We start from the raw sequence: 26,654 nt of genomic DNA, 5'->3' as shown, positions 1-26,654 counted from the left end.
TGGACAGGGCTCAGCCTGGAGTCATCCTGCCTTCCCGACTGAGCAAGGCTTTCACTTCTCATACACAGTCTGTTCTCTGGACAGACAGCCAGAGGCCCGGCTGATGGACACCCAGCAGACAGCAGAGGCTGGAGTCAGAGCACTTGCAGAGGCTGCAGAGGAGCAGACGCCCTGAGAGCTACTCTGCGCGCTCAGGGGGTGCTCACACACGCTGGGGCTCCCGAGGGCTCCACCCCGAGAGGTGCCTCCGAGAGAGGACGCTCCCGCGGGAGCACACAGCACAGCGCAGCCCGGCCGGATGCCCTGGCACTGAAATTGGTCTCTACAGTGTTTGGTCCACAGTGAATAGCAGGCTCCAGGGGACACCCAGTACAGGGATAGCCATGCGTTTACTATGGGAAATGACTATTTCAATCATAATAAACATTTTCAACCAGTGCCTTCACAAGGTCTGGCAGGCTCCCTGCAGCTGCAGCTGGGAGCCGAGGCCCCAGGTTCCTGCTCTTCTCTTTCCAAAAACCAAACAAAAAGCTGCCGCTTCACCAAACAACTGCTCTGCTCTTCATCTCATGGGCAAGGCTACCGCCTCACAGAGTTCATGGTCCTGGGTTGGGTTCTTGCTCATAACTGAGCTGAAGAACTTGGAAGGAAAGCATTCAGGGAAAGTAAGTAATAATCATCTTTTCTTGCCCCTACTTTAGCAGGGAGGCCACTTGATAGCAACATTTTAAAAAATGAAAACTGGAGGATCCAAGATGGCTGCACAGGTAAACACCTAACAGCAGCTGCACACAACAATTTCAATAAAATACAACTAAAATATAAAATGGACATTGCCCAGAGCTACAGGAAGTCGGATGACTGAAAATTCTACAACAAGAAGGAAAGAGAAAACCAGAAGGAAAATCAGAGGAGCTGTAAAAGCCTAAGGTACGGAGACATGCTGCGCGCACTGAGAGGACGGAGCCGGAGAGGAGGGGGAGGCTGAGTGCCTGGCTGGCGTTCCCTAGTGGGAAGGAGATAAAAGCTCCAGACTGTGCTGAGCCTGGGCTGTGAGGCAGAGTCCTGGGGAAGCTGCGAAAGGCAGAGACCCCGGAGTCGCGCACATTGCGCGCAGAGGACGGACTGTTGACTCTGATGCTAGATTGTCCTGGCGAGAAGGAGACAAAAGCTCCAGATTGAGAAGAGTGCAATGAGGAACAGGAGCCACCGCCGGGTGCCAGCAAGAAGCCAGGCGACAGGGCCCCCGGGGGTGGGGTGGGGAGGAGAGAGGTGCCACTGGGCCCTCGACCGCTGATTGCAGGCCTCCTGGGCAGCGCTGACCCCGGCAACAGGCTGAAGCCGCGCATGAGGTCGCAGAGAACAAAGGGCTGCCACAGGCCAGCCTGCTGAGCTTCCAGGATGAGGAGGAAGAAACTGAAGTTTTCAATGTGAAGAAATCAAGTGATAGCACAAGATAGTAAAATTACTTAAGAAAGAATATAAAGAAGATCTTGAAAAATCTAAGATTAAGACAGAACTCAACTCATCAGCCAACATTGCAACATAAATGCTTAAAAAAAAAAGAAAAAAGAAAAAAAAGACAATGTTGGAGCGGAGGCGGCCAGGCCCAGAGCATCCAGGCCCAGGGCAGTGGCAGCTGGGCCAGGAGCAGCAGCAGCCAGGCCCGGAGCACGCAGGCCGGGAGTGGCCAGGCCTTGAGCAGCCGGGCCCAGAGCATCCAGGCCTGGAACAGCTCGCTCCTCGCTTGCCCATGCCCCAGAGCTGCTCAGACATGGCTGGAAACTTTTGGGGGAACTTGAGGGTCTGCTGAATCAACTGATGAAAGCTTAGATCTGGATGTGTTGAGTTGTTGTAGCGCTGGGGCTGGGGTGTTGATCTGTGAGTGCCTTGTGTGGGGTCTGGATGAGGTTGGTTGATCTATTTGGAAATGTCTTTTGTTTGAAGTGTATCCTTGGGAATGTGGAGGTATTATTGATTTGAGAAAATGCTAAGTAATTAGTTTGCTACCTGAAAAATTTAAAGTTCTGAAAGTTTAAGGTCTCTTGCCAAAAAGAGGTTTTAAAGCTAACACCTTAATTTTAATGGAGAAAGGGGAGGACAAGCCCTTCCCACCCAGAACATGTAATCCAATTCCAGCCAGCAGCTATCTTTAAACAATGTGTCCATTTACATTTGAATGGCTACGCCTTTTGATAGCCTAAGGGCAAGTTTACATGTAAACAAGTTTGCTTCTCAGTTCCCAGGGCAGAAAAAACAAGGTTTAAAATTATTAGATTTTAAAATTTATTCTTAAAAATATAAAAGTTTATTAATTTAAAAAAAACAAGGAAATTAAAAAACCTGATGAACAATATTAACTGTTGATTATAATAGAATCAGAGACACGGGAGGGGAGTGGACTGACAATTCTCGGGGAAAAGGGGAGTGGTGGATGCCAGAAGAGACTGAACATAAACTGTGCACCTATGGATGAGGACAATGGGGGGTGGGGAAAGGGCAGAGGGTGGGGTGGGAACCTGGTGGAGGGAGGAAAAAATGAGGAACTTTTGTAATAATATGAACAATAAAGATTGATTTAAAAAACAAACAAAAAAAACTATACAGCTGCACAGTTCAGATGGCACTTATTGCCACCTTTGATGGTCACATAAAACATAAACAAGTCTTTTCCAGATATAGCAAAACTATGTACAGGACTGGAAACTGCTAAGAGAATAAAAAAAAAAAATTATTTACTCTCCACAAAGTAAAGCTGCATAACATATCAAATTGCTATTTTGCTTGCAAAGGGACTTGAGTAATGATATTTTTAAAACTCTCATATTGACTAAACAAAATCATTGGGATTTTTTAAATTGGTAAAACACCAATAAGACTCCCACTGCGCATAAACTCACTCTAATCAGCTCCTTTATATTACTTTCCTTTAATAAGTTGTAAGTGCTACTGTGCTAATCATGTTTAAACCAGCGTATACAGTGTGATCTCAAGTAAGTAAAATTGTGCAGTGAAAGTGCAAAAAAATAAAAAATGAAAACTATTGGCATTTAAAGATGCTTACTAAGTGTAGGCAACTCCTGTAAGTGCTTTGTATATATTTTATTTAATCCTTATGACACCACCATGAGGCAGGTCCCCTGGTCATTCCCATTTTAAAAAAGGGGACATTGAGGGGCAGAGATGAAACTTTTCCAAACTCACACATCTGGTAGACGGTAGAGCCAGGGTCCATACCTTCAGGCTATCCTGCCGTTCTTGATGTTGTGATGACATAAACAGCACATGTCCTGCCTAAGCTATTCACCAGTACCAGTGGCGTGGTGTCAGGCCACCAACTTTCCCCAAGTTTCTGTTTCCTCATCTGTCAAGTATCTGGAAGAACTGTCTTATTACCAGGTTGTTGCCAGGAACAGAAATAATGTGTGACCTGTGTGCAAGGCTGGTGCCTAGCATGTGGTGAATGGTCAATAAATGTTAGTTGTTACTATTATTGTATCACATTCATCTTTGGGCTCTTGTATTTTAATGACTACACACACACACACACACACACACACACACACACACAAACACACACACAACACCCCCCCACACACACAAACACACACAGAGACAAAAACAGAAAACAAACAAAAGAACCCCCTGGGGAAGGTGGGGCAGCTGCCACTACCCCTTTTACAGCTGCTGAAACAGATACCAAGCCATCAGGAGTGCACTTTGGACAAGAAGCGTAGCTCTTCACCCAGCACTTTGCGCTCAGTGTGATCTGGAGACTGTAGCTCTGTGCAACTATGGACCACACCTGCCTATTTCTAGACAAGACACAGGTGCTATCTAGAAGAATGCATCAAGTTATTCAACTCCTAGTTATTCAGGTCCTAGCAAGCATGAATCACAAAATGTGTGTACCCTTAAATTGTCTTTATTACCTACGAACAAATATATATACATGCATGTATGTTTCACAGACACTGAGTACAGCTGCATAGTCCAGAGATCCGCACTGCAGCCCTCTCCTCACGCCGCACACCTCAGAGAACAGTTCCAACCTCTCCGTGCAGGTGATCCCACGCCTGCATGGTCTGCGCCAACAAGGAAGCCTGCCAAGGGCCCTGGGCACCTGGCTGCGCTCTGCCTTGATTCCTTCTCTCTCCTAACTCTGCCCTTCCTGTGATTTTCACATTTTCTCTTCCATTTTACTTTCAGGTTTTCTCTGGGGAATGCAGTTTTTGCTCTATTGCTTCATGCAACTTCCAAGGCTGGGAATGAAAATTATTTCCTGGCTGAGTGCCTTTCACATTCAGGCTGTGTTGTGAGTGATTCATAAACCAGGGGTCTGGGTCTGCTTCTTCTCCTTCCCCCAATCCCATCATCATTTAAAACAAGGCAATGCATGGAATGATCTCCAAGGCCCAAGGTCAGGGTGTCCTCTGAAGTGGCCACTGGGGCTTTTGCTCAGAGGCAGAGATTCAGTGGAGCTATGGTGATGGGAGCAAAGGCATTCATTCCTGTTGGAAGGAAACAGAAACAGTCCCACAGCCAAACTTGAGGCCTATGAGAACAATCAAGACCCAAAGTCTCAAAGTGTAATGATTGGCTGTGAACGGAGACTATAAAAGCACATTTTTCCAAACTTGTCATGATTGTTTCATTTGTAGACTTCTATTCTCAGAGGGACAGTGAGGAAGAGATGCAGCTTAAGAAGTTTTGAGCTGAGGAATGAAAAGAAGTTACTTAGTTACCATAAAACTGAGTAAGGGGAAACTAAGTTACAACAGAGCACAGAAACCGGAGGGCAGAGTGTCATTAACAAAGGGATGTATCTTGGTCTGATCTGAAGACTGATCTCTGTCAGCTGCCTCCACAGAGTCCTGTCCAGACACTGGATTCCCTTCAGGCTTCCATTCCTCAGAATCTGAAACAAGACAGATGGGTGAGTGAATCAGTGGGCTTTGCAGCAGGGGTGTCTGCCTAAGCCAGGCCGCAGAGCACACCGTGTGGGCGCGATGGGCCTTCTTTCCCACCTCCTGGCCGGAGCTCATCTTCACAGCCCAGGCCAAAAGGTCACCCGGACCTCAGCTGTGTCGCCACATTATTTTTTCTCGTTCCACACTGTGACATCCTGTTGGTCACATACCAAATCTTTCCCTGTCCATAGCTCGCATAAGAACACACGAAGCATCCAGACTTGCTGCTCTGCGACTGTCCACGGGGGTGGGGAACCTTTTTTCTGTTTTTTCTTTTTTTTGCCAAGGGCCATTTGGATATTTAAACCATCATTCCCAGGCCATACAAAATAATCAACTTAAAAATTACCGTGCTGTATTTGGCCAAACATTTACTACCCTATTGCCTTGGCAGGGCCAGACTAAATGATTTTTGTGAGCCTTATACCGCCCTCAAACTGGGGGTTCCCACCCCTGAAGAGGTCTGCGCATCAACAGCACAGCAGCAAACGCTCATACCCAGCAGGGCCACTGCCCCTTTCACCAGCTCTGGGCCTCATTTGTCCTCATCTGAAAAGTGGGGAAATAATGATTACACCTGCCTCCCAGGGTCACTGGGATTTAAATTAGATGATGTATATAAGGTGATTAACACAGTGCCCCACATAGAGTACAGACTCCAAGATGCCTATTCTTAATTCTAAGTATGGGCAGGCGGCCGGGAGAAAGCAGGAAAAGCCCCTGGCTCTGTGAGCCACGGCGGGGAGGGAGGGAGAGGACTCAGAGAAGGAGTGAAACCAGCCCGGCTGGAAGACACTGTCTCCACCTCCTGCTCTCCCTGCGGTTTCATTCGGAAAGGTCAGCACCTAAGATTTTAAAGTCCTGTAGCATTCTCTTTCTTTCTTCCTTCCTTCCTTCCTTCCTTCCTTCCTTCCTTCCTTCCTTCCTTCCTTCCTTCCTTCCTTCCTTCCTTCCTTCCTTCCTTTTAACTAATCATTGTTCCAGAGACATTCAAGTTCAGAGAGGCTCACATGTTGTATTTGAGGCTCTAGTGTCCTAGAGGTCAGGAAATGCAGGAGGGGCCTCTATCTTTAGCCTCTGTTCCCAAATGAAGGAATGAACGACTTATTTCACCAATAGGGCCTGTGGGCACCTCAGACATCTTCCTGAGCCTGGGTCAGTGATTAACGTTGTCTTAAGATAAAAAAGCAAGGGGTAGTTTCCATCACAATTGGACTGAGACAAAGCTCAATGTGCTGATGTACTCGGCCCTAATGAACATAAGTGATGATGTACGTGTAGAAAGGGTTGGGCCACTGGACCCCTTCCCAGTCTCTCTCCAGTCTCAGGCCCAGGGTGAGGTGAAAATTTGGGAACGGACCTTCTAGAAAAGAAGGGGAGCTCCTGGGACACCTAGAACCACGTCACTGGTGCAACTCCAGGAAATGATTCCTATGGAATATTTAGCTCATGCATACATTGGGGCTAATCTGATAGGGAGTCAAGGTTCAAGTGGGCCATTTTTATAGGCTATGACCAAACGACAGCTGGCCAAGAGGAGATTTCCTTAGCTACACATTCACTATCCATACCCTCCCTGCACCTCTGTCATCCAAAGACAAAATCATGTTCAGCAATGTCTTTGAAAATTGCTAATTTCTCAGGTACGGGGTTTTATTTTTGTTTTTTGTTTAATTGCCTGCTAGTTTTATTACTTCAAGCACTTGTTAGTCCTTTCACTTGAAATTACAGGGTTTATTATAGTACTGTTTTTCTTTGAGAGGTAAACAATTCTATAATTTTAAAAGGAATTAAAATTTTGAACATGGAAACAGGCAGGATAAATGATAAGGACAGAATGTTTGAAAAGTTTGAGATCAGTTTTGTTTTGTTATCATTGTAAATAAAGAAAAAAGGAGTTCATTGCAGATAGATTTGTAATTTTTTGTAATTAAGAAGCTATAGCTGTCTGCCTCCAGGTCTATAAATGTTCATCAGTACTCCATCCAACATCTCTCTATGCCTCAGTTTCTCTAGATATAAAAGGAGACTAAATAATACATCTATCTCCCACTTAACTCACAAGAAATGTTAAAAGGACATATGAGAAAAAAAATCCACAAAATAATACTATAATCATAGAATTTGTTTTGTGTCTTTGTAATTTTACCAAATGTTGAGGGCTACCCTAATGAAAATAAAAACAACCAGAAGGGGTTGGAGTTCTTAAGAAAAAAAGGAGGAAATACAGCAAAGAAAACTTTGCCTTCACCTATCAACACTCAGGGTCTGATTACAATGTGTACCCACTGCCAGACAGCACCAGGATTTCTTTGTAACCAAGATGGATAATCTATTTTCTGGCTTAACCTCTCACAAAGAATTCTAGAAGTAAACTCAACACTGGAAAATAACATTTTATAAATATCTCTTAGTCTCCCCTATATTCAACACTTTCTGTTTTGTTTCTTTATCCCTTCTAATTTATCTTCTCAAAAATTTTCCACTTAGCTTTCCATTACTGGTTTACTTTTCTCACTTGCACAGCATATTTTTTTCTCATCTAACCTGGCCATTTTTCATTTTTTTATTTGTACCTTATCTGTGGTCCTTCTTCTCCATTTCTACTCCTATTTTTCTTACACTTCTATTAAACTAATTTTCCTCTTTCCTTTTTACTCCTTGAGGAAAAGGTTCTGGTCAACAGGGAGAAAAAGATGACGTGCTAGGTTTGTGTTGGGAAGAGAACTGAGATGACATGGTGAAAGCTGGACAGGCCAAGTATAACTCCATCAATGCCAGTTGATGCCACCTGACAATTCACAGCAGACATGGTCAGCCCAGATTTGCAAGACTCTCTTGAAATTTCTACCCATATATATTTGACATTTTGACCCCAATCTAATTTCACAATCCAGATGTGGAAGAATTTCCTTGTTTACTTGAAATGAATTCTCATACATCATCAGTTGTTCCCACAAGACCATTGTAAGAAAAAAGTATATATGTATACACATTGGTCACCACCCTCTGAGATTACCTGTTAGTGCCATCGCTTTTCTATTCTAAATGCTCATTGTGCACATTGGGAAATGTTGTCTTCTGGTTAGTTAAGTTTTATGATTCATTGAGAATTGAAATGTACATCATCTATAGATTACTGATATCTAGACACTTGGAATAATCTAAAAACCAAAGCTAAAGTGAACAAGAGTAACCATTCTCTGAAAATTCAGAGAAAACAGCAGGACTCACGGGGTAGCAGGGTCCTTGCAGGTATGTGGTACATGTGCAGAAGTGAAAGACAATTGGGTTTCCATTTGTTACGATGTCACTGTGGCTTTTGATATGTGACAGCACAAGTTACATGGGAAATGAATGTACCATGTGAAGCACATGTGTCTTTTAAAAATGTCTCTCCTCTGTTTTGAAAGATGTTTATATGTTCAAAAGAAAGTCATGACCTGCCAAGTTACAAGACATGGTACGTGTGACAATCCCAATTTTGTAAGAAAAAATATATATGTGTACACATACACATGCATTGTCACACACACAAGTCTGGGAAGATAGGCACCAAAATTTTGATAGCAGTCTTTCTGATGGAATTACTGATGCTTTTTCTGTCTTCTTTTGGTTTACCTGTACTTTCTGGCTTAAAAAACTTATATTTAAATATTCCTTCTATAATATAAATGAACAAATAAGCCTTCTTTAGTTGAACAAACTAATACAGCCTAGGAAAGAATTAAAAGCACTACAGAAACCCATCTACACTGATAGAAGAGAAAAATATTAATTAACCGTATCTTCGCTACACCTGCAGCCCATCAGAGCGAGTATGCAAATTAACCCAACAAAGATGGCGGTATTTGCATACACTGAGGGAGGGAGAAGTGAAGACTGAAGACAGCTTAGAAGGAAGAGGGAGGAAAAGCTGAAAGCAAGGTGGCTGCCAGAGGGAAAGCTTGGGCAGAGTGGGAGGGGCAGGGCAGGCCTTGGCGGCTTCTTGCAGGAATCTTCCTGAAACAGGCTCCTAGTTTCAATATAAAATAAAATTGATTAAATTAAAAGAATGGTTGCAGAAGAAATCTATTTCTCTATGGAAAACAACCATCACATGAGTCATGTTCTCCTATAGGAACTTGGGGTGCAGGAGCAATAGCAATGTGAAGTTTCAGGAAATGCTACTATTTTTTAGGAATGTAGGTGGAATTTGGGTCATTGCCCATTATTACAGGCAGGGCTCTGTGGGTCATAAAGTATATGATTTGGGGTTAAAATAACTTCTTGTGAATTCTGTATCTTTTTCTAAATTCCTAGAGAGAGTAAGATATGGGAAACCACCTTTTGGTTTCAATATGACTCTCCACCATATTGGGTGGGGGGTGGGCTTGAGCCTGAAGTCAGACCTTCAGTTGAGTTGTCTCCATTGTCTAGGTTTCACCCCTCCCGCTACTTCCCAGCACGAGGCCTGTGGCTGGGCATCATGGCCCTCTGTACCTCTCAGCCTGGCCCCCTCCCGGCTTTATTCTGTTTGCTCTCCATGTGTGCTGAACACCTTCTATCCTTTCACTTGGTTCTGTCTGGGTTCATTTTACAATAAACCCACCTGCTCTGGGGAAAGGGCAAAGTTGACCACACAGAGGAGTGAGCTGAGAAAGGAGCCATGAATGCTGGAAGTGAAATTTTTGGAGGAAAACTCCCCCAGCAGGAGAATTTTATCCTAGTAATAAAAAGGGTGCGGCGGGTTCCCCAGCTTTCAGGAGGGGTTGCCATTCTAGAAGCACCCACCCCCTGGCCTCCTGGGTCTACCACAGGCAAAGGAGGCCACACCCTGGAGGCCTAGTTCTCCAGAATCCAGAAGCCCCTGCATTCTCTAGAGCTCAGAGAGGCCACATCCTTGTTCTTGCCGCCACCTGCACCTTCTCCAAAAGGGTTTTCATGGCCTCAGGGTCTACAGTGTCACCTGTGCTGGAAGGTGGCCCTGTAGCGCCTTGCACTAGGCTGAAGTCCTGACTTCCATGTGCATCACCTTCTGCTGCTGATCTAAGGCCCCTTTAGCAGCAGATCATTCTTATTTTTTTAAATCCTCACCCGAGGGTATTTTTAAATTAATTTTTAGAGGTAGGAGGAGGGAGAAAAAGAGAGCCTCCCATATGAGCCCATATCAAACCTGCAACCTAAGTATGGCCCTGACCAGAAATCTAACCACATTTAGTGTACGGGATGACGCTTAACCGACTGAGCCACTCAGGCAGGGCTCATTCTTATTATTTTAAACCCCTGTAAGTAATTCTTACAGCTTTGTGCCAAGACTCATGGATTTATTAAGTAAATGAATTCTCAACAATAGGGTCCCTAAGTGATTAAGCAGCTGTCATTCCTGACATGTCTTCTGCACTTTACAGTTTTCGGATGATGTGTAATATCTCACCCAGTCCTCAGAGTTACCCCAGAAAGCTGGCTGTTGAAAAGCTGAGACTGGGGGCCCAGCACTAGTCTATGATCTCAGCCCTCAGAAGGAGAGAAATAAAGCATCTATAGAACATCGCTGTGTTAACAGCTCAACTCCTAGAGAGACTGAGGTTACAAACAGCTATGCTATTCATCAGCCCCATGCAGAAAAGGTCAGGAGGAGTTAACAGCCACACTCATGAAGGCCCCAGAAAGGCTGTTGAAACTCTGAGACTAGGGACCCCGGCTCCTTAACCTGGCTCCAAGCCAGCTGGACCCAGGTCAGCGGACACGTCTGGGAAAGCGCTTGTGTTGTCAAGACCCTGCAAAGTGAGGGGCAAGGACCTGGCAATAAGTGACCACAAACGCATCCAAGAATCATCCCTCAGGGGACTACAATGGAGTCTTGTTCTTCCTGTAGAGAAAATGGAGTCAAATTTGGAGGAATCGGCACCCCCCTCTCGCCCAGCGGCAGAAGCTAACCCCTAACTTCAGTCAGGAGAGGGACCCTCCCCACTAACGTCCGCCAGAGGAACAATTAGAGGTTGGTGGAAAAGTCCTCCAAGCTGACTTAACCTGCTGTGAGCCCAGCGAGTGGACACTCTGGGCCTATGATTTGTAAGGCGGGGTCGCTAACAGAGAGGGGCCAGGGCAGCTTGCCTAAGTGCTCTACAAAGGTCAGCCTGGAAACCTTTACTGTAATCCTCGGGAAAATCAGTTAGGAGACAAGGGGAAGCAAGCTGAACTTTGAAAAAGACACTAACAGGGGTCTGGCAGATGCCGGTAGAGCCTGCCAGCAGGGACAGCTGGAAGGCCAATTTTTTAGTCACTGCTGAAAGGTGTTGCTTAAATGTCCAAGTCAACACACTGATTTCACTCTGGCTCAATACTCCCCTTTTCTTGCATTGGGGAGTCTCTCCACTGAGACAATCTAACACCCAAACACAAAGTGCAGTGAAAGGAAGGCGTGTTATTGAAGTGCAAATGAGGCCCTAGGTGCAGTCTGCAGGCCCGGTCCCACTGGAGCTTTTCCTATTGCCCCAGCTGGATGCCCCCCCTCCCCTGTTTGGAGAAAGCTGAAGGAAGGAGTGAGCATCCCAACTCAGCTGGCCCTGAGAGGGGTCCAGGTGGTGCGCTCCTGCCACCTCCTCAGCTGCGTGTGCTGCCAAGACCCCGAGACATTTTTCAGGAGCAGGAGTCCTCACAGGGGAGCAAGGCCAGGCGGAGCCCGCTTCCCACCCCAGGGAGAGCGGCCGTATGTTTGTCAGCCAGGTGACATAACCTGTGAGGTCCATGGCAGGCATAATCACGGAGTTGAACCTGGAATGTTGTCCTGACTGCCTAGTGCCTGGGGAACAGGCAGATCTCTGAGGTAGCAAGATCTAACAGCCATTTAATTTTGGGGTCCTGACAGGTTTGGGCCGCTGGTGGAAACTCGTCCCCATAATGACAGCCACGCGGGGGCCTGGTGGGATGGCCCTGGGGCTGCTGGTGAGAGTGGGGGCTTCTGCAGTGACCCTGGCAGCCTTCACCTGCTTCCTAGCTCAGCATGACATTCTCAGATACAGCCCAGACCCCGTGAGAACTGGGACCTAACCCTCGATGAAAGGGTGTGAGAGCAGGTGGCACAAAACCTTCAAGGCTAAACTCTATGTCTGCTGCCAACCGTGACCCCCTTGCAGTGAAAGGAAGGCGTGTTATTGAAGTTAGATTGTCTCAGTGGAGAGACTCCCCAATGCAAGGGGGTCATGGGGCCAACTCTCTGTGGCAGTTAGAGATAAGGAAGAAGCCTGTGTCATGTTAAATTCAAACTCAGATTACCTGGGTAAGTTGTCAAAAGCAATTCTGACTTCGTAGGTCTTGGTTTGGATAGCTAAATGGCCCACTGGCATGGTTCTCATTTCTCCAAGCCTCTGGCACATGTTGCACTTTATATCAGTCCCTACAGTGTGTCAGGTATTCCATATTCATGCATCTGCCAGCCACACCCAATAATCAGAAGTCTGTTCAAATGGGGCCCAGAGGATCTGAGAGAAGCGGGGCTGGGCCACGTGAAGCCAGGCAGTCCACGTGCAGCAGCCTTCTGTTTGGGGAAAATGAAATCGTTTTCATTTTCAGGGGGCTCACATGGACATGATCTGCCCAGGACAAACATGCCTGAAGATCAAGTCTTATTTCTCCCACTTACACGTTGTGGGCTGTTATATAAATTACATGACCTTTCTGAACTTCTAGTTTCTTACCTGTGTTATAAGAATAGCCATGGGACTAATTCCATACTTAATAGCACTAATGGCTACTGGGGGTTTGAGCACTCTCAGAAGCATGCAACTGTAGGAAGTACCTCTGGGTAAGGGCAGAAAGTCTACTTGCTTCACAGAATCCAAGATTCCACCTGACTCCAGGCCAGAAGGAGGAAAGTTGTGCTTGGTCTCCTCTCATCAGAATTGAACAGAAGGGTGCTGATCATCCCTTCAACCTTCCACATGGATCAAACTAGAGAGAAGGCTTCAGGCATCTGGGCAATGCCCAATGCCAGGGGCTCAAGTGACACTCAATCTAAGAGACATCTACACTAATAAAAGAGTAAGATGCAAATTGACTATACCTTTGAGACACCCACCAGCCAATCAGGAGTGAGTATGCAAATTAACCCAACAAAGATGACCAGTTAATTTGCATACACAAGCTCTGAGGGGCCGGAGGTGGGGCTGGATGCTTGCAGCATTACCATGGTGACAATGCTGGCATTCCACACAGCCCCAGCCTCTCCAGGCCTCTGGGCAGTGTAGGAAGGCAGAAATTCGGCTCCGGGCCTGGTGAAGGTGGTGCCAGCAGCCAAGGGAAGGAAGGCCCATTCTTGCATGAATCTTCGTTCATCAGGTCTCTAATTGTCTAATAAAAATAACAATTGCTAACTCTTTATATGAATTATTAAACTGTTCTAACTCTTCACATGAATTATGCCATTGTCTTAAGAAACTTTGTCAGTTGACCTCTGATGGTTTTTGAAAAATCCCTGGGACGCTGTACTCTGTAACAGACATACACTGCTGCCTTGTCTCAAAGCTTCATGCCATTTGGGTTGTTTAAGGTAGGGTTTCCAGAAAGAGAGAGGGTGGCAGGGGCTGCACAACCTGGAAAGGAGAGGTGTAGTGGGTGCTGCTGCTACAGGGACTCATTCCGCAGGCCCTGTCTGGCCCTTCATTTCCTGTGACCCACCCTCAAAACCAAGCTGTGCCCGAACACCGCTCCTGAGGGAGCCGAATGGCTCACCAGGGCAGCTAAGAGCAGCATGAATTGGGAGAAACCTCCCCTCCCTCCCACCTCCAAGTGGAGAAAGGGGTCAGGGGGCCAACTCTCTGTGGCAGTGCCAGGGATCCGAGTTCTCTGTGAGGCACCACACGGTGGCAAGGGCATGGGAGTCGCTCGCACTTCTCCTTAGGAGGCTGCAGTGGGGGCAGTGTGCAGAGTAACTCATCTAGTGGGGACCTGGAGACTATTCGTTTCTCTGAGCATTAGGGATCCTCAGAGGGGCCTCCCTGGGACAGTTGGGATAGGGAGGTGAGTGGGTTGGGAAAGCGAACAAAAACTTATTTAAAATACAGTAAGCAGCTAGTTCAAAGGCTTCTGGCCCAGGACCCCAAACTCCACAGGAACTGTGCCTGTGCCGCTGGCTCTTTGCTGTCTCCCAGGAGCCGCACACTGAACCCGCAGCCCCCTCCGCAGCAGCACCGCACTGGGGCTTTGCGCTGCTCTCTCGCACTCATCCACACACTCACCGTGGACTGCATCTCTCGGGGGGAGCAGCTGCCGGCTGTCTGCGTACCTCATGACGCTTGTCACGGCAACAGCTTTGCTGTCTTGACTTTCTTGAGCACTAGCTTCTGCCAAAAAGCACGAGAAGGAAAAGTGAGAACACAGGTGCAAGCAGCCTCCGATAGCGGTGCCTCTGACCTGAGCAGCCCCTGGGATTCGCTCCGGTGCCCCCCGTGAAGGGCTGGTCAGACAGGGGTTCCCGCTGGGAAACATCACCGCTGGGGAAGCTGCAGGACACTTTAGTGCGGTTAACACACTCACCATCACCTGGGAGAAGAAGGAGCAAATCCCCCGCTTTTGAGAGCAAAAGGGGAAAAGGAAAAAGGTCTGAGGAAGAGCTCTCCTGGACACCACCCTTTCTTGTTCCTGTCACCTCGGGTATCGCCCTGTCAGGTGCACAGGGGGTGAGAGGGGCGTTCACCCGTGAGGACTCAGGCAGGGCACTGTAAGGCACCTGCCACCGCACTGCTGCGGTCACCTCCTTCCCCTCAGCGGTGCGCATCCAAATCTCCTCCAGTTCACCTTGTCCGTCTCCCTCCCACACCTCCCGGAACCACTGAAAAGCCCAGCCCGCGTGTGCTGTGGCAGCTCCTCTGAAAGGGAAGCGCATCTTAGAGTTTCTGCGTCCCCCCCTCCGTCACTGGCTTTGAGACGCTCCGCCCCCGCCAGTTAGTGGGCTCACATTCTGGAGCTTCTGAGACATTTAGGAAGCAGTGTTGGCCAGGGTGCCCTGGCCTTCTAGCTCCTGCTGGAACCTCCCATGCTGCGCTCCGGGGAGGGGGGGGGGGGGGGCAGCCACAGAGAGACAAGCGCGCCTGCCCAGAGCCTGGAGGCTGAGGCTGCCTGCAGAAATCCTAGGTTGATGAGGAAAGGCGAGGGAAATGCACAAAAAGAAAGGCCGAGATTTCCACTCTGGGTTCCGCACACTAGGTTGTGCCATTTCTCTTTGGAGATACGTGGCCAAGGGGATCAGGCTGGGGGGATGAAGGGGGGGAGGGGGTTGGTGTCAGCCCAGAGGAAGGGCTGACTCTATTATAAGCCGTGCCTGGGGGCTACCTACTTCTCAGTTTGCACAGAGACACTGTGTGCTTCTGAGAGAGCTACCTCTCCCTCTCTGCACCCCCACCCCCACCCCCCGGCCCCCATTTCTCAGGGTCCATACTGAGATCTTCAGTTCAGGCACCATTACAAGTTTTCTACTTGGTTATTTTTCTTTTCTTTGTTTTTTCCAGTTCAGAACTGAAAGCAGGTTAGATTCTACTGACCCAGAGCTAGAATCCTGTTTTTCAAACTGGAAAGTTTAGGAACCCCTGCAGTGGGAATGGGAGAAAGTAGTATCAGGTTTGAGGGAGGCATGCCTTCTGAGCAAGGTTCCTCCCGGGCCTGGTGCTAAAGCCTTCAGCTCTGCCTTCTCTCTCACTGGGAGGGGGCAAAACACCGCACCCCCTTTACTTTGTCTGTTTCTGATAACAAAGAAAAAATAGACAAAATGGTTGTTTACCCCCCTCTAGCAACCCTTTGTACTGTGGGGAGGATAGCTGGGGAGGAAGAAGATGAGTTTGGTGGGCAAGGCACTCAACGCCTAGGAATAGGTGACCAAATAACAGTCAGGGTGGCTCCTGCCTCTTATTCACCAGCTATTTCTAGTTTTTAGTTGAGATCTTTCTATCTCAGTGTTTCCACCAGCAAAATGTGGCCAAAACCAATAGCAGCTCTCAGGGACACTGGAGTGAGCTGGCATTAGAATAAAAACACCATGAAAACAATCTTAAAATTTCTTCAAATACCCATCTGTTTGTTGGTATTACCCCAATTATAAGAATAGTAGCCAAAGTTCATGTCCCAAAGACACATCCTGCATATATTAACTATGTAAACGAGTAACCACTGGATTTAGAAACTTTTTTTGCAGGACCCTGGAGCAGCTAAAATTAGTTTCTGCCCAAACAAATCCATGTTGTTCTCCAGTTTGGTTCAGCGGTCCATGATGGTCTGCCCCCTGCTGCTGGGTTTCCCTTCCTGTCAGCATTTTCCAGCATTTCCCATGATCCTTGTTAAGGGGCCCTGACCGCCTGGGGTGGATGGGATCCACCTTGCAGCTGAAGGAGACCTCCTTGCTGAATTCCATATGCTGCTTTTTTTTTTTTTTTTTTTTTTTTTTTTTTTTAGCACAATGAGCCAAACAATGATCTCTGGTTCAGCTTAGCACTAGGTGGTTTTAACCTAAACTCACTTTGTCATTCCTGGAGCTGGGCAATTTTGTCCTTCTTCCCAGTTTGGAAGGCAGCAGAAAATGAGACGGTGACAGGTTCCAGTGTGTGAGGAAAGTCTTTCCGGAGCCCTGAGGCTGAGGAGCAGAGGGAGACTCTGGAACCCTCTCCAGCCACAGGAGAGGCTCCTGGGAAAAGCTCATTTCTAGGACAGGAAGAATCTTGAAAACAAATGTGTGAGTGACCTTTAGACTGCCCACCAGCTTAGCTCTAGGAATAGCATAACATCCAGGATGCAAGAGAAGAGCGTTCAGGGCAGCATGGCTGCATGACTCTCAGGAGCTGTTACCGAATGGAAGGTGACAGCGTGGTTGTGGTGAGGGATGATACCCGCGCTGACCCTGCAAACCGAAGGGCCACACTAAACATGTCTCACATGGTCAGTGGGGAAAACATTCACACTCATAATGAGGCTTCTCTTCTTGGCTTACCTTTGTGATCATGCAGAGTTTGAGGTCTCCCCATGATCTCATCCTCTGAGGCATTCAAGTTCTGGATCAGGAAGTATGTGGTCATTTTCCCTTTTCCTTTCACTTGGATTTCACCCCTCTCAACTATTTCAAACCCTTGGTTTTCCAGGGCTCTGCACGGAGGGAAAATAAATGCACCAGATTTCAAAGATCACAGTTCCATAACGGGAGAGTTGGCTACAATAGGATGGGTAATGAGAGAGGAGAAGCCTGAGGCTCAGGGCACACAATGGGGGAGTGGGACTCTGAGACATCAGTGGGGAGGGGAGAGGAGGAAGGCATGAGTTCAGACATCTGAACCAGTGCGGAAAGGAGAGGGAGAATACAAGGGTCCCACCAAAATGCTGTGACCTGATCACCACCTCCCTCCCTCTAGCGCTTGGCTCATATCCGCAGCCCTCACACCTCTACAATCACACCCCAATGCCTGTGTGTGCACCATCTCTGCATGGCTCTGAAACAAGGGGCTCCTAAAAGATCAGGCCACTTCTCTCCATCTTCTCCAAGTCCCCAATACATCCCAGGTGTCATCATGCTCGTCCAAACTACTCAAGTTACTCCTTGATTTCTGACTGCCAAGGAACCCAGGAAGAGGATAAAAAGGGGGCCATGGAAAGAGACATAGTTATGGAAAAACTATAAAATGTTTATTAACTGGCCACTGAAAGATGTTGGAGAAGAACCACAGAGCACTGCGAACTAGAAAGTTTCCAATTCATGGTCAGCTGCCTCAGCCAGGTCTCAGCACTCATCACCCTCCCCTTGTCCCGGACCAGTTTCATGGAGGTTTCGGACATTCACCATGCTCCTCAAGTTCCTTCGTTTGGCACCTTCTCTCCTCACTCTTAAGCAGTTGACCGTACCTCCTTATTTGTGACCTGATTCATCTATGACATTTTAACCACTGTAGGTGAGACCCAGCAACTTCTCATCTCATTGACCACATCCACCCTTTCCCCCAATCTCAGAGGATGAGGTGTCTTGTTCAAGGGCACCCCATCCATGCTTCCTTACCACCCCCTCAGGTCCAGGCCCCATCAGCCAACTTTCCCCTCATCTTCAGCTCCCTCTCCATCTGCACCCTCCTCTCGGCCTATAAGCATGCTAAGATTTTTTCATCCTAAATAGAAACAAAATTTTTTTCTCTCACTTGATTCTCTCCTGCTTCAATCCCATAAAAATCCTCCCTTCTTTTTATCCTTCCACTCATAATCCAGAGTCTATCCCCACAATTCTACCACAACCTCTGAAAATGCTCCCCAAAACCTCTGGTGAATATTTTCTAGCCCTTTTACTATGTTTGTCATGTTTGTTCAATTTCTGCCCCCTAAAAATATCCACAAGGGAACTTCTCTCCCTGAACTTTCATGCCTGGCTCTTTTCTGTTTCTTCCACCTCACACACAGGCTCCTCTTTCTCCACCTGCCACTGTTCTTTCCACACTGCATCCTTCCCCAGGTGATCTTACCACCTCTCATGGCTTACTTACCACCTATGTGTTGCTTACTCCAAGTCTGGACCCCCAACCAACAACTCCACGTCAAATTTTATTCATCCATTTCATTGCACCTTTATTCAAAGGGATTGTGGGATATCTTAGGTCCTAAGATATCCCACAATCCCTTTGAATTCAACACACCCACACCTGAACTTGCCATCTGCCACGATGACCGGACTCCCTCTCATGTGCCCTGTTTCAGACGGTGAGATTCAGGCCCTAGCCACCCAAGGTGGAGACCTGGGAGACATAAGAGGCATCTCCCTCTTTCTCTTTCTCATTCTCATTTGTAGTAATTACTAAGTTTAGCTGATTTTACCTTCCCCTAAATTCCCACTGCCAATGACTGATTCAAATTAAACCCTAACAGGTCTTCTCTTTCTCATTTTTTGATGCTCATATCTGTGCTACTTGCTGGTGAGTGGAGAGAGCTCAAATAGGACCCTGGCCTTGCCACTGTCTGTGCTCTCACTTTCCTTAATGGCTCTTCCTCACCTACTGTGTAAGCCCCAGCCCCCCAATAAGCTAAATTGTTTATAAATCTCTGTACTGATTCTACCTGTGTTTATCCTGCTTGTTTTTCACTCCCAATACCCCAATTTGAGCTAAATCTGACTCTGAAACTCCTTGCTTAAGATTCCACTCAGGAATATCTTCCTCCACAAAGAATTTCTTTAGTGGGTTAGGCACCCTTGCCCCATGGCACTCACTGTCACTCCCTCCCGCTGATCCCCTGGGCTGTACCCAGGCCCTACTCCTTCCCAGCCTACCTGTGACCTGAGCAACTAGTTACTAACCTTTTAGTGCCTGATTTTTTTTTCATCTGTAGATAAGAATATAATAGTATATGTTCATAGGATTGTTGTAACAATAAATGAACTAACATATGCAAAAAAAAAAAACAAAACTTGGGACAAAATGTGACCTCTTGTAAGTTCTCAAAAAACCATAAGTCTCTTTTTATGTATATCTTTGTCATTTATCACAATTTCAAAATAATGATCTGTGAATATTTCTTTCTTCTTCCACTAGACTGAGGGTTGCCAAACGTTGTTTGTTTGTTTGTTTGTTTTTGTAAAAGAACAGGTAGCAGCCCAGCTCATATGTCTCAGTGGTTGAGTATCAACCCATGAATCACCATTCAATTCTGGTCACCATTCAGTTCCCACTCAGGGCACATGCCATGGTTGCTGGCTCCATCCTCAGGAAGGGGCATGCAGGAGGCAGATAATTGATGATTCTCTCTCATCATTGATGTGTCTAACTCTCCCTCTCCCTTCCTCTCTCTGAAATCAATAAGATATATTTTAAACAAATAAACAGATAGTAAATAATTTTGGCTTTGTGGGCTATACAGTCTTTCACAATTACTCAACTCTACTGTTGTAACATGAAAACAGCCATAGACAGTATGTAAATAAGAGCATAGCTGTGTTCTAGTAATACTTTATTTACAAAAATAAACATAAAGTGGCAGGCCGGATTTGGTCTCTGGGCTATTTTTTTGTAATATTAAATATACATCTAGACTTTAGGTTCCTTGAGAGCAAAACTATCTTATAGTAGAGACTCAACAATGTCTATTGTCTGACACAATGTCTTCTGTAAGGTAGTGTGGCGTGGAAGAGAAAGCACAGGTTTTCTCCACTACCCCATCTCCTGGCTGCTAGGCTTCTGTAAGTCCTGGAAGGAGAAGGGACAGAGGAAAGCATGAGTAAGTGAGTGGTTACCTGTAGGCTGTGGGGCTGAGGTGCACTTTGTCAGGAAGCCCATGACTTTCCATCCTTGAAGCTGTGTTCACAGTGTCACCAAACAAGCAGTACCGTGGCATCTTGTCCCCCACAACACCTGCTAAGACCGGTCCAGTATGAATCCCTACTCTGATCTGTAAAGAGAGAACCTCACTGAAAAGAGACCATCAAATATTCTTGTTCTTATTTTTAAACTCTGGAATAATTTACATAAAATAAAAGATCTTAAGTGTTTCTAGAAATGCATATATCCTATAACCACCATCAAAATAAATTATAGATTAGCTATAATTCATAAATATGTTGGGCCCCTTCCAGTTCAGTTCTATCCTTTCTGAAGAGGCAATTACCTTCTTATTTCATTGACTATAGATTAATTTGCCTGTTCTACTACTTCACATACATGGTATTATATAGTACTAGAGGCTGGGTGCATGAATTCATACACCAGTGGGGTCCCTCAGCCTGGCCTGTGGGATGGGGCTGAAACCAGCTGTCCGACATCCCCTGAGGGGTTCCAGATTGCGAGAGGGTACAGGCCAGGCCGAGGGAACCCACTGGTGCACAATTGGGGCCAGGGAGGGATGTGGGAGGTTGGCCAGCTGGGGAGGGACTGTGGGAAGGCTCCAGGGCATGTCTGGCCCATCTCGTTCAGTCCCAATTGGCCAGACCTCAGCAGCAAGCTGACCTACCGGTTGAAGCATCTGCCCCCTAGTGGTCAGTGCATGTCATAGCAAGCGATTGAGCAGCCTTAGCATATTGTTAGCATATTGCCCTTTGCCCTTTGATTAGTTGAACCATCAACTAGTCGCCTGGATACTTAGCATATTAGGGTTTTATTATATAGGATATCCTATTTTGAATCAGGCTTCATTTATGCAGTATAATGTCCTTGAGCTTCTCCATACTGTTGTATGTACCAGTTATTTATTCCTTTTTTTTTGCTCAATACTATTCTACTGTAAGAATATATAACAATTTATTTATTCAGTCTTCTATTCCCAAACATAAACATTAGGTTATTTCCAGTTTGAAGCTATTAGGAATATTCTTGTACTGATCCTTTTATGGACATACATTTTCATTTTTCTCAGCTAAATACCCAGAAGTGGAATTTCTGGGTCACAAGATAGATGTATATTTAATGTTCCCAAAGGAAAAAGAAAGAAAGGAGAAAGAAACTTTGCCCCAAAACTGTCAAAAGTTGAAAGCATTCTACATTCCTATCAGCACTGTGACACTTCCAGTTGTCCTCAGTCTCACCACCATTTGGTCTTACAGTGGGTGTGAAATGACATCTCATTGTGATTTTAATTTGCATTTCCCTGATGGCTAATGCTGCTAAACACATTTTTATATATGTTAACATTGTCCATTCATATATCTTTTGTGAAAAGCCTTTTCAATATTTTTTTCATTTAAAAAATTGAGTTATTTTTTATTGTTAATATATAGGGGTTCTCTCTCTCTCTCTCTCTCTCTCTCTCTCTCTCTCTCTCTCTATATATATATATATATATATATATATATATATATATATTATATTTGTTCCATTTCGTGATTTTGTATATTCAATTTATTTAATATACAGAAATGTAAAAATTCTAAGAATATATTGGTCCACTAGGGCTGCCATAACCAAATACCACAAACGGAGTGGCTTGAACAACAGAAATTTACTTTCTCAGAGTTCTAGAGACTGGAAGTCCAAGATCAAGATGTCAGCAGGTTTGGCTTCTCTGCAGCCTTTCTCCTTGGCTGGCAGGCGGCCAGCACAGTCTCCTTGCACAGTCTTCTCCCTGTGTGCATGTATCCCAGGTATCTGTTCATGTATCTAAACTTTCTCTTCCTATCAAGACTCCAGTATGGCTGGATTAAAGCCCACCCTAACTCCTCATCTCAACGTAATCACCCCTTCAAAGGCCCTGCCTCCAAATAATGATCTGTGAACATTTCTTTCTTCTTCCTTCCTTAACCCTAGCCTTTGGCTGAATAACCCTATGTACATGGTTACATGTGGATATATAAATTTCATGAGGGACACAATTGGCCCACAGCATTAAAGTTTATCTCTCTCTCTCTTTTTTTTTTTTTTTTTTTTTTTTTTTTTTTTTTTTTTTTTTTTTTTTTTTTTTTTTTACTGTTAGTGCTTTTTGTGTCCTATTTAAGAAATAAATGCTTACCCCAAAGACACGAAGCTATTCTCCTATATTTGCTTCGAAGAAGCTTTATATTTCTAGAATTTATGTTAGGTCTGTGCTACATATTAAATTAATTTGTATATATAAACTGAGGGAGGTTTGATGTACATTTTTCTCTTTATGTATATATTAAATTGTAACAGAAACATTTCTCAAGAAGGGTTCCTTCCCACACTGAATTGATTTGATGCCTTGGTCAAAAATTAATGGACCTTAAATATGTATACTCTATACTGCTCCAATGACTTATTTTCTACCCTGTCACTATTACTCTAGTGTTAGAATAAATCTTGAGATTTGTATTCTAAGTCTTTCAATTTTATTCTTTTCTAAAATTTAAGACTAGATATAGTTGGTTTTATTTAATGTTCTAACTTTTTCTTCTTAGAATATAAATTTCAATCTTTTTTTGTGTATAGTCCTTTCATAGTGAGACCTTGGTAGACTTACTATTTAGATAGTAATTTATTATAGCTTGTTAAGATTTATTAGATGCACTATTATTTGGGCTGTGAATAATGATCATTCTACTTCTCTCCAGTTTTTATGTCTTATATTTATTTTTTTTGCCTTAATGCACTGGTAGGACTTTTGATATATTTGACAATATATTGAATATTATATGTATTGTATTGATCCAGTTTTAGTTTGCTAAGCTATTAGAAATGTGAGGTGATATCTTTCATAAATATTGAAAAATTTTAACCATTGTTTTTTCAAATGTTTTTTTCTGAGCCATTCTCATTCATTCTATTTTCCTTCTAGGACTCCCATTCCATATATGGTGATCTATTTCATATTGTCTTTTTTTTTTTTTTTCCACCATTTTCTTCTTTGTGTTTCAATTTGGATAATTTTTTGTTTTTCAGTTTGGATGATTCCTTGCTTTTTTAAAATCTTTGATACTTTCCTTTACTTTGTCTAGTCTCTTTTAACTCCATAAAATGAATTATTTATTTCTGATTTCTGATATAATGGTTTTTATTTCCATGGGCCAGATAGGTAGACTGATTAATAGATAGGTTGATAGAGAATAAATAGAGAGAGAATAGAGAGAGTATACGTGTGTGTTTCCAATCGATTCAAACTTCTTCCCCCTTTCCAGTAGATCCTTCACAATATTTATCATAGTTATTTTCAAGAATCGTTTAATAATTTCAATATCTAAGCCATCTACAGACCTGCTTCTATTAACTATCAATATTTCCTCTCTTGGCTATATACTACATCACCATTTTCTTGTGTTTTCTTGCATCTCATATTTTAAATTAATTATATGTCCCATATTGTGTGTGATAGTAGATTAGAGAATGAGGTAGGTAATATTTACCCACCAGAAAAGTTTACACTCATTCGTCGACAGACTGCTAAAGTGGAGGCTAAATGAGTTTATCTGTATCTGAGTGGGGTCTTGGCTTTTTCCAGATATATTGCTGGTTTCTATAGAGCACTGATTTCAAATGTTACAAAGTCTGATAGGGCTTTCACTCAGCAGAGCTGGGGATCTGAACAGTTTTGAGAACCTCATCAGTCCTACCATGGCTCTCCCTATCTGAGGAGATTTCTCTCTGCCTCCAGACTTCAAAGGGTCATTGTATTGAATAATATACTTGGTGAACTACAAGAGTACCTCAGAGGAATTTCTCTTAGTTCTTCTACTCTAGCACCATCCCTCCATAGGCCACTGCCTTGCATTTGGGGAAGGCCCTATATACCTCAGGAACTGAGATCTCTCCCCCTGTCCTGCCTTATCCCTTGCCTTTGGCTGACTAGCCTATGAACTTGGTGAAGGCCTATGGAGAAGAGGTGGTAGACGGGTACAGCCTCTGTGGCCAGGACATATCAAAGACAAGATTTGGGAGATTCTAACCTGCCATTTCAGCCTCAGTGTGGCCATAACATGTTCACTAAAATTTAGACTGATTTCTCCTTACCCTCGATTCTGGTGGATCACTTCTGCTGCTCTACTAGTAGTTAGTGTAATTATGGATGTCTTCTCCTTGAAAGAGCTTGACATTTTCTAGAATTTAGCTCATTTATATTTCTTTGCTTTTTGGTTTTTTTTTGTTTTTTTTTTTTTTGTTTTTTTTTTACAGAGAGGAAGAGAGAGGGATAGAGAGCTAGAGACATCAATGAGAGAGAAACATCGACCAGCTGCCTCCTGCACACCCCACACCGGGGATGTGCCCGCAACCAATGTACATGCTCTTGACCGAAATCGAACCTGGGACCCTTCAGTCCGCAGACGGATGCTCTATCCACTGAGCCAAACCAGTTTCGGCTTGCTTTTTGTTTTTTAAGTTCTAGTATGGAAATAGAAGTCTCTTTCAGCATTCTACATCTTAACCAGATTTACTTTTCTTTTTGTTTTCATTATAGATCCTCTCCTGAAATATGATTATAAATTCCTCTAGGAAAAGGAGCCTGTTATATATTTCTCTGAATCCTTCAAAGCACCTAGTAATACTGTCTCGTGCATCGTATGACCTCAGCAAATGTATATTAAAGGCTATATGAATTAAATGATAGACTTCAAAGAGTACTAATTTTAAAACTGTAGAAATTAAGTATGAAATAAACTGAATATGACAACAAAATAAGCTAAAGGTGGATTGTAAATTTGATTAGAAATGCAAAACTGGATGCCAAGATTGATTCTAAATTATTCATGTGATTATGGTAACAGTGCAGTCTCACCCTATCAGTGAGTGACTGAAAAGACCAAAAGCCTTTCATTTAGAAGCCAGATGTTGGCCATGCATATTGAGAAGATACTTAGTCAGAATAGTAGGCCAGAAGATGCTAACTGATCAACTTACGGCTCTGGCTTCTACTGAAGGACTATAAAGAAAAGCCAAAAAATAAAAAACACCCCACAAACAACAGCTATAAAGGAAAGATAAAATAATAAAAGTCATTACATAAAGGATGACATACATTTTAGAAATAGCACATTGAGTATAAGTTTTTGAGAATTTGAATAAAATTGTCTTTGTTTCATTATCTTGTAGAAAAAAAGAAAGAAAAAGAAATGCAGGACAATTATATTATGAGAGAAAATAAATGTTTCTAGTCTTTTTCCTACTGCCTTAAATAAACCCACATGGCATGCTGTTCTGATGGATATTTAAAGATGCTCCTGCTGAAACCAGTTTGGCTCAGTGTAGATAGAGTGTCGGTCTGTGGACTGAAAGGTCTCAGGTTTGATTCTGGTCAAGGGCATGTACCTTGGTTGCGGGCACATCCCCAGTGGTGGGTGTGCAGGAGGCAGCTGGTCAATGTTTCTCTCTCATCGATGTTTCTAGCTCTCTATCTCTCTCCCTTCTTCTCTGTAAATAACCAATAAAATATATATATTTTTAAAATGCTCCTAATTATGTCCCTATTCTTACCTTAGAAATGATAATACCTTTTTCTGTCCCCCCTTAGTAAATCTACATGAGAGTTTCCAGTAATTTACTGTTTAATTTTATTCTTACAGTTGAAGCATGATATATACCTCTGTTGTTATGCTTCTTTCACACACACACACACACACACACACACACTATTTACACAACAGTGTATTTTCAGTTAATTATTTTTTCTTTGATAACTTCAATTAGTCCTTTAAACACATCTCTTATCTCCACTCCCTTATTACCTCCCATCTTAATTTATTATTTCCTATATTGGGGGTTTTATTTAATGGGTGTATCTGTGTGCATACAACAGGCCCAGTACTGTGGACATAATGTTCTTGCAATTACCTAAAGCCAATTTTTACTCAGAAGACCACAGTGGACACAAGGACCAGTATCTGCAGCATTTCTTAGCTTCAAAATTAGTGTGGTGAGGGCGAGTGGAACACATTATCAGAGTCTCCTACATAAGGGTTTATTCCATCCTATAATTGGTTTTATTCCTTTTTAGTTGGCTACTTGAAGATCTGACTGATCAGAGCAGGGAAGTTATTAAATTTTAAAAGGCAAAAACTGTTCTAAGTCATCTCAGGCCAATTAGGATCTGCTGAGCAGACAGAAGGGGACACTTACTTTTCATTTCCTAAATTGCCCAACTTTTATAGAGCAAACTAGCTGCAGGAGCGGCTCCTGCGAGAAAGCAGAGCAGACGCCTCACTGATGGCCACATGAGGGACAGCTGCTCTGAAGTCTGACAGCACCGTGGTGTCTGGCCTGCTGGCGGGGCAGACTCACACCTCAGCCCGAGTTCTGAACCTGTCAAACAGCAAGCTGGATT

General features: G+C 44.4%; 1 protein-coding gene across 1 annotated transcript in view; it reads right to left on the bottom strand.

The window, feature by feature from the left end:
• Positions 1–4,647: 4,647 nt before the first annotated feature.
• The window catches only part of LOC118729618 (guanylate cyclase soluble subunit beta-2-like), a 75,754-nt gene continuing 53,747 nt past the window's right edge, over positions 4,648–26,654 (bottom strand). Inside the window, exons 13-16 of the mRNA XM_036457086.2 lie at positions 20,194–20,348; positions 16,927–17,078; positions 14,189–14,293; positions 4,648–4,918 (exon numbers count right to left, since the gene is read on the bottom strand). Of these exons, the coding sequence (XP_036312979.2) occupies positions 4,773–4,918; positions 14,189–14,293; positions 16,927–17,078; positions 20,194–20,348 (558 nt within the window). The 3' untranslated portion in view covers positions 4,648–4,772. The remainder of the gene's footprint in view (positions 4,919–14,188; positions 14,294–16,926; positions 17,079–20,193; positions 20,349–26,654) is intronic.

The sequence above is a fragment of the Pipistrellus kuhlii genome, unplaced genomic scaffold, assembly GCF_014108245.1.
Source record: "Pipistrellus kuhlii isolate mPipKuh1 unplaced genomic scaffold, mPipKuh1.p scaffold_m20_p_3, whole genome shotgun sequence".
Taxonomy (NCBI): Eukaryota; Metazoa; Chordata; class Mammalia; order Chiroptera; family Vespertilionidae; genus Pipistrellus; species Pipistrellus kuhlii.
This window is presented reverse-complemented; position numbering and strand designations above follow the sequence as displayed.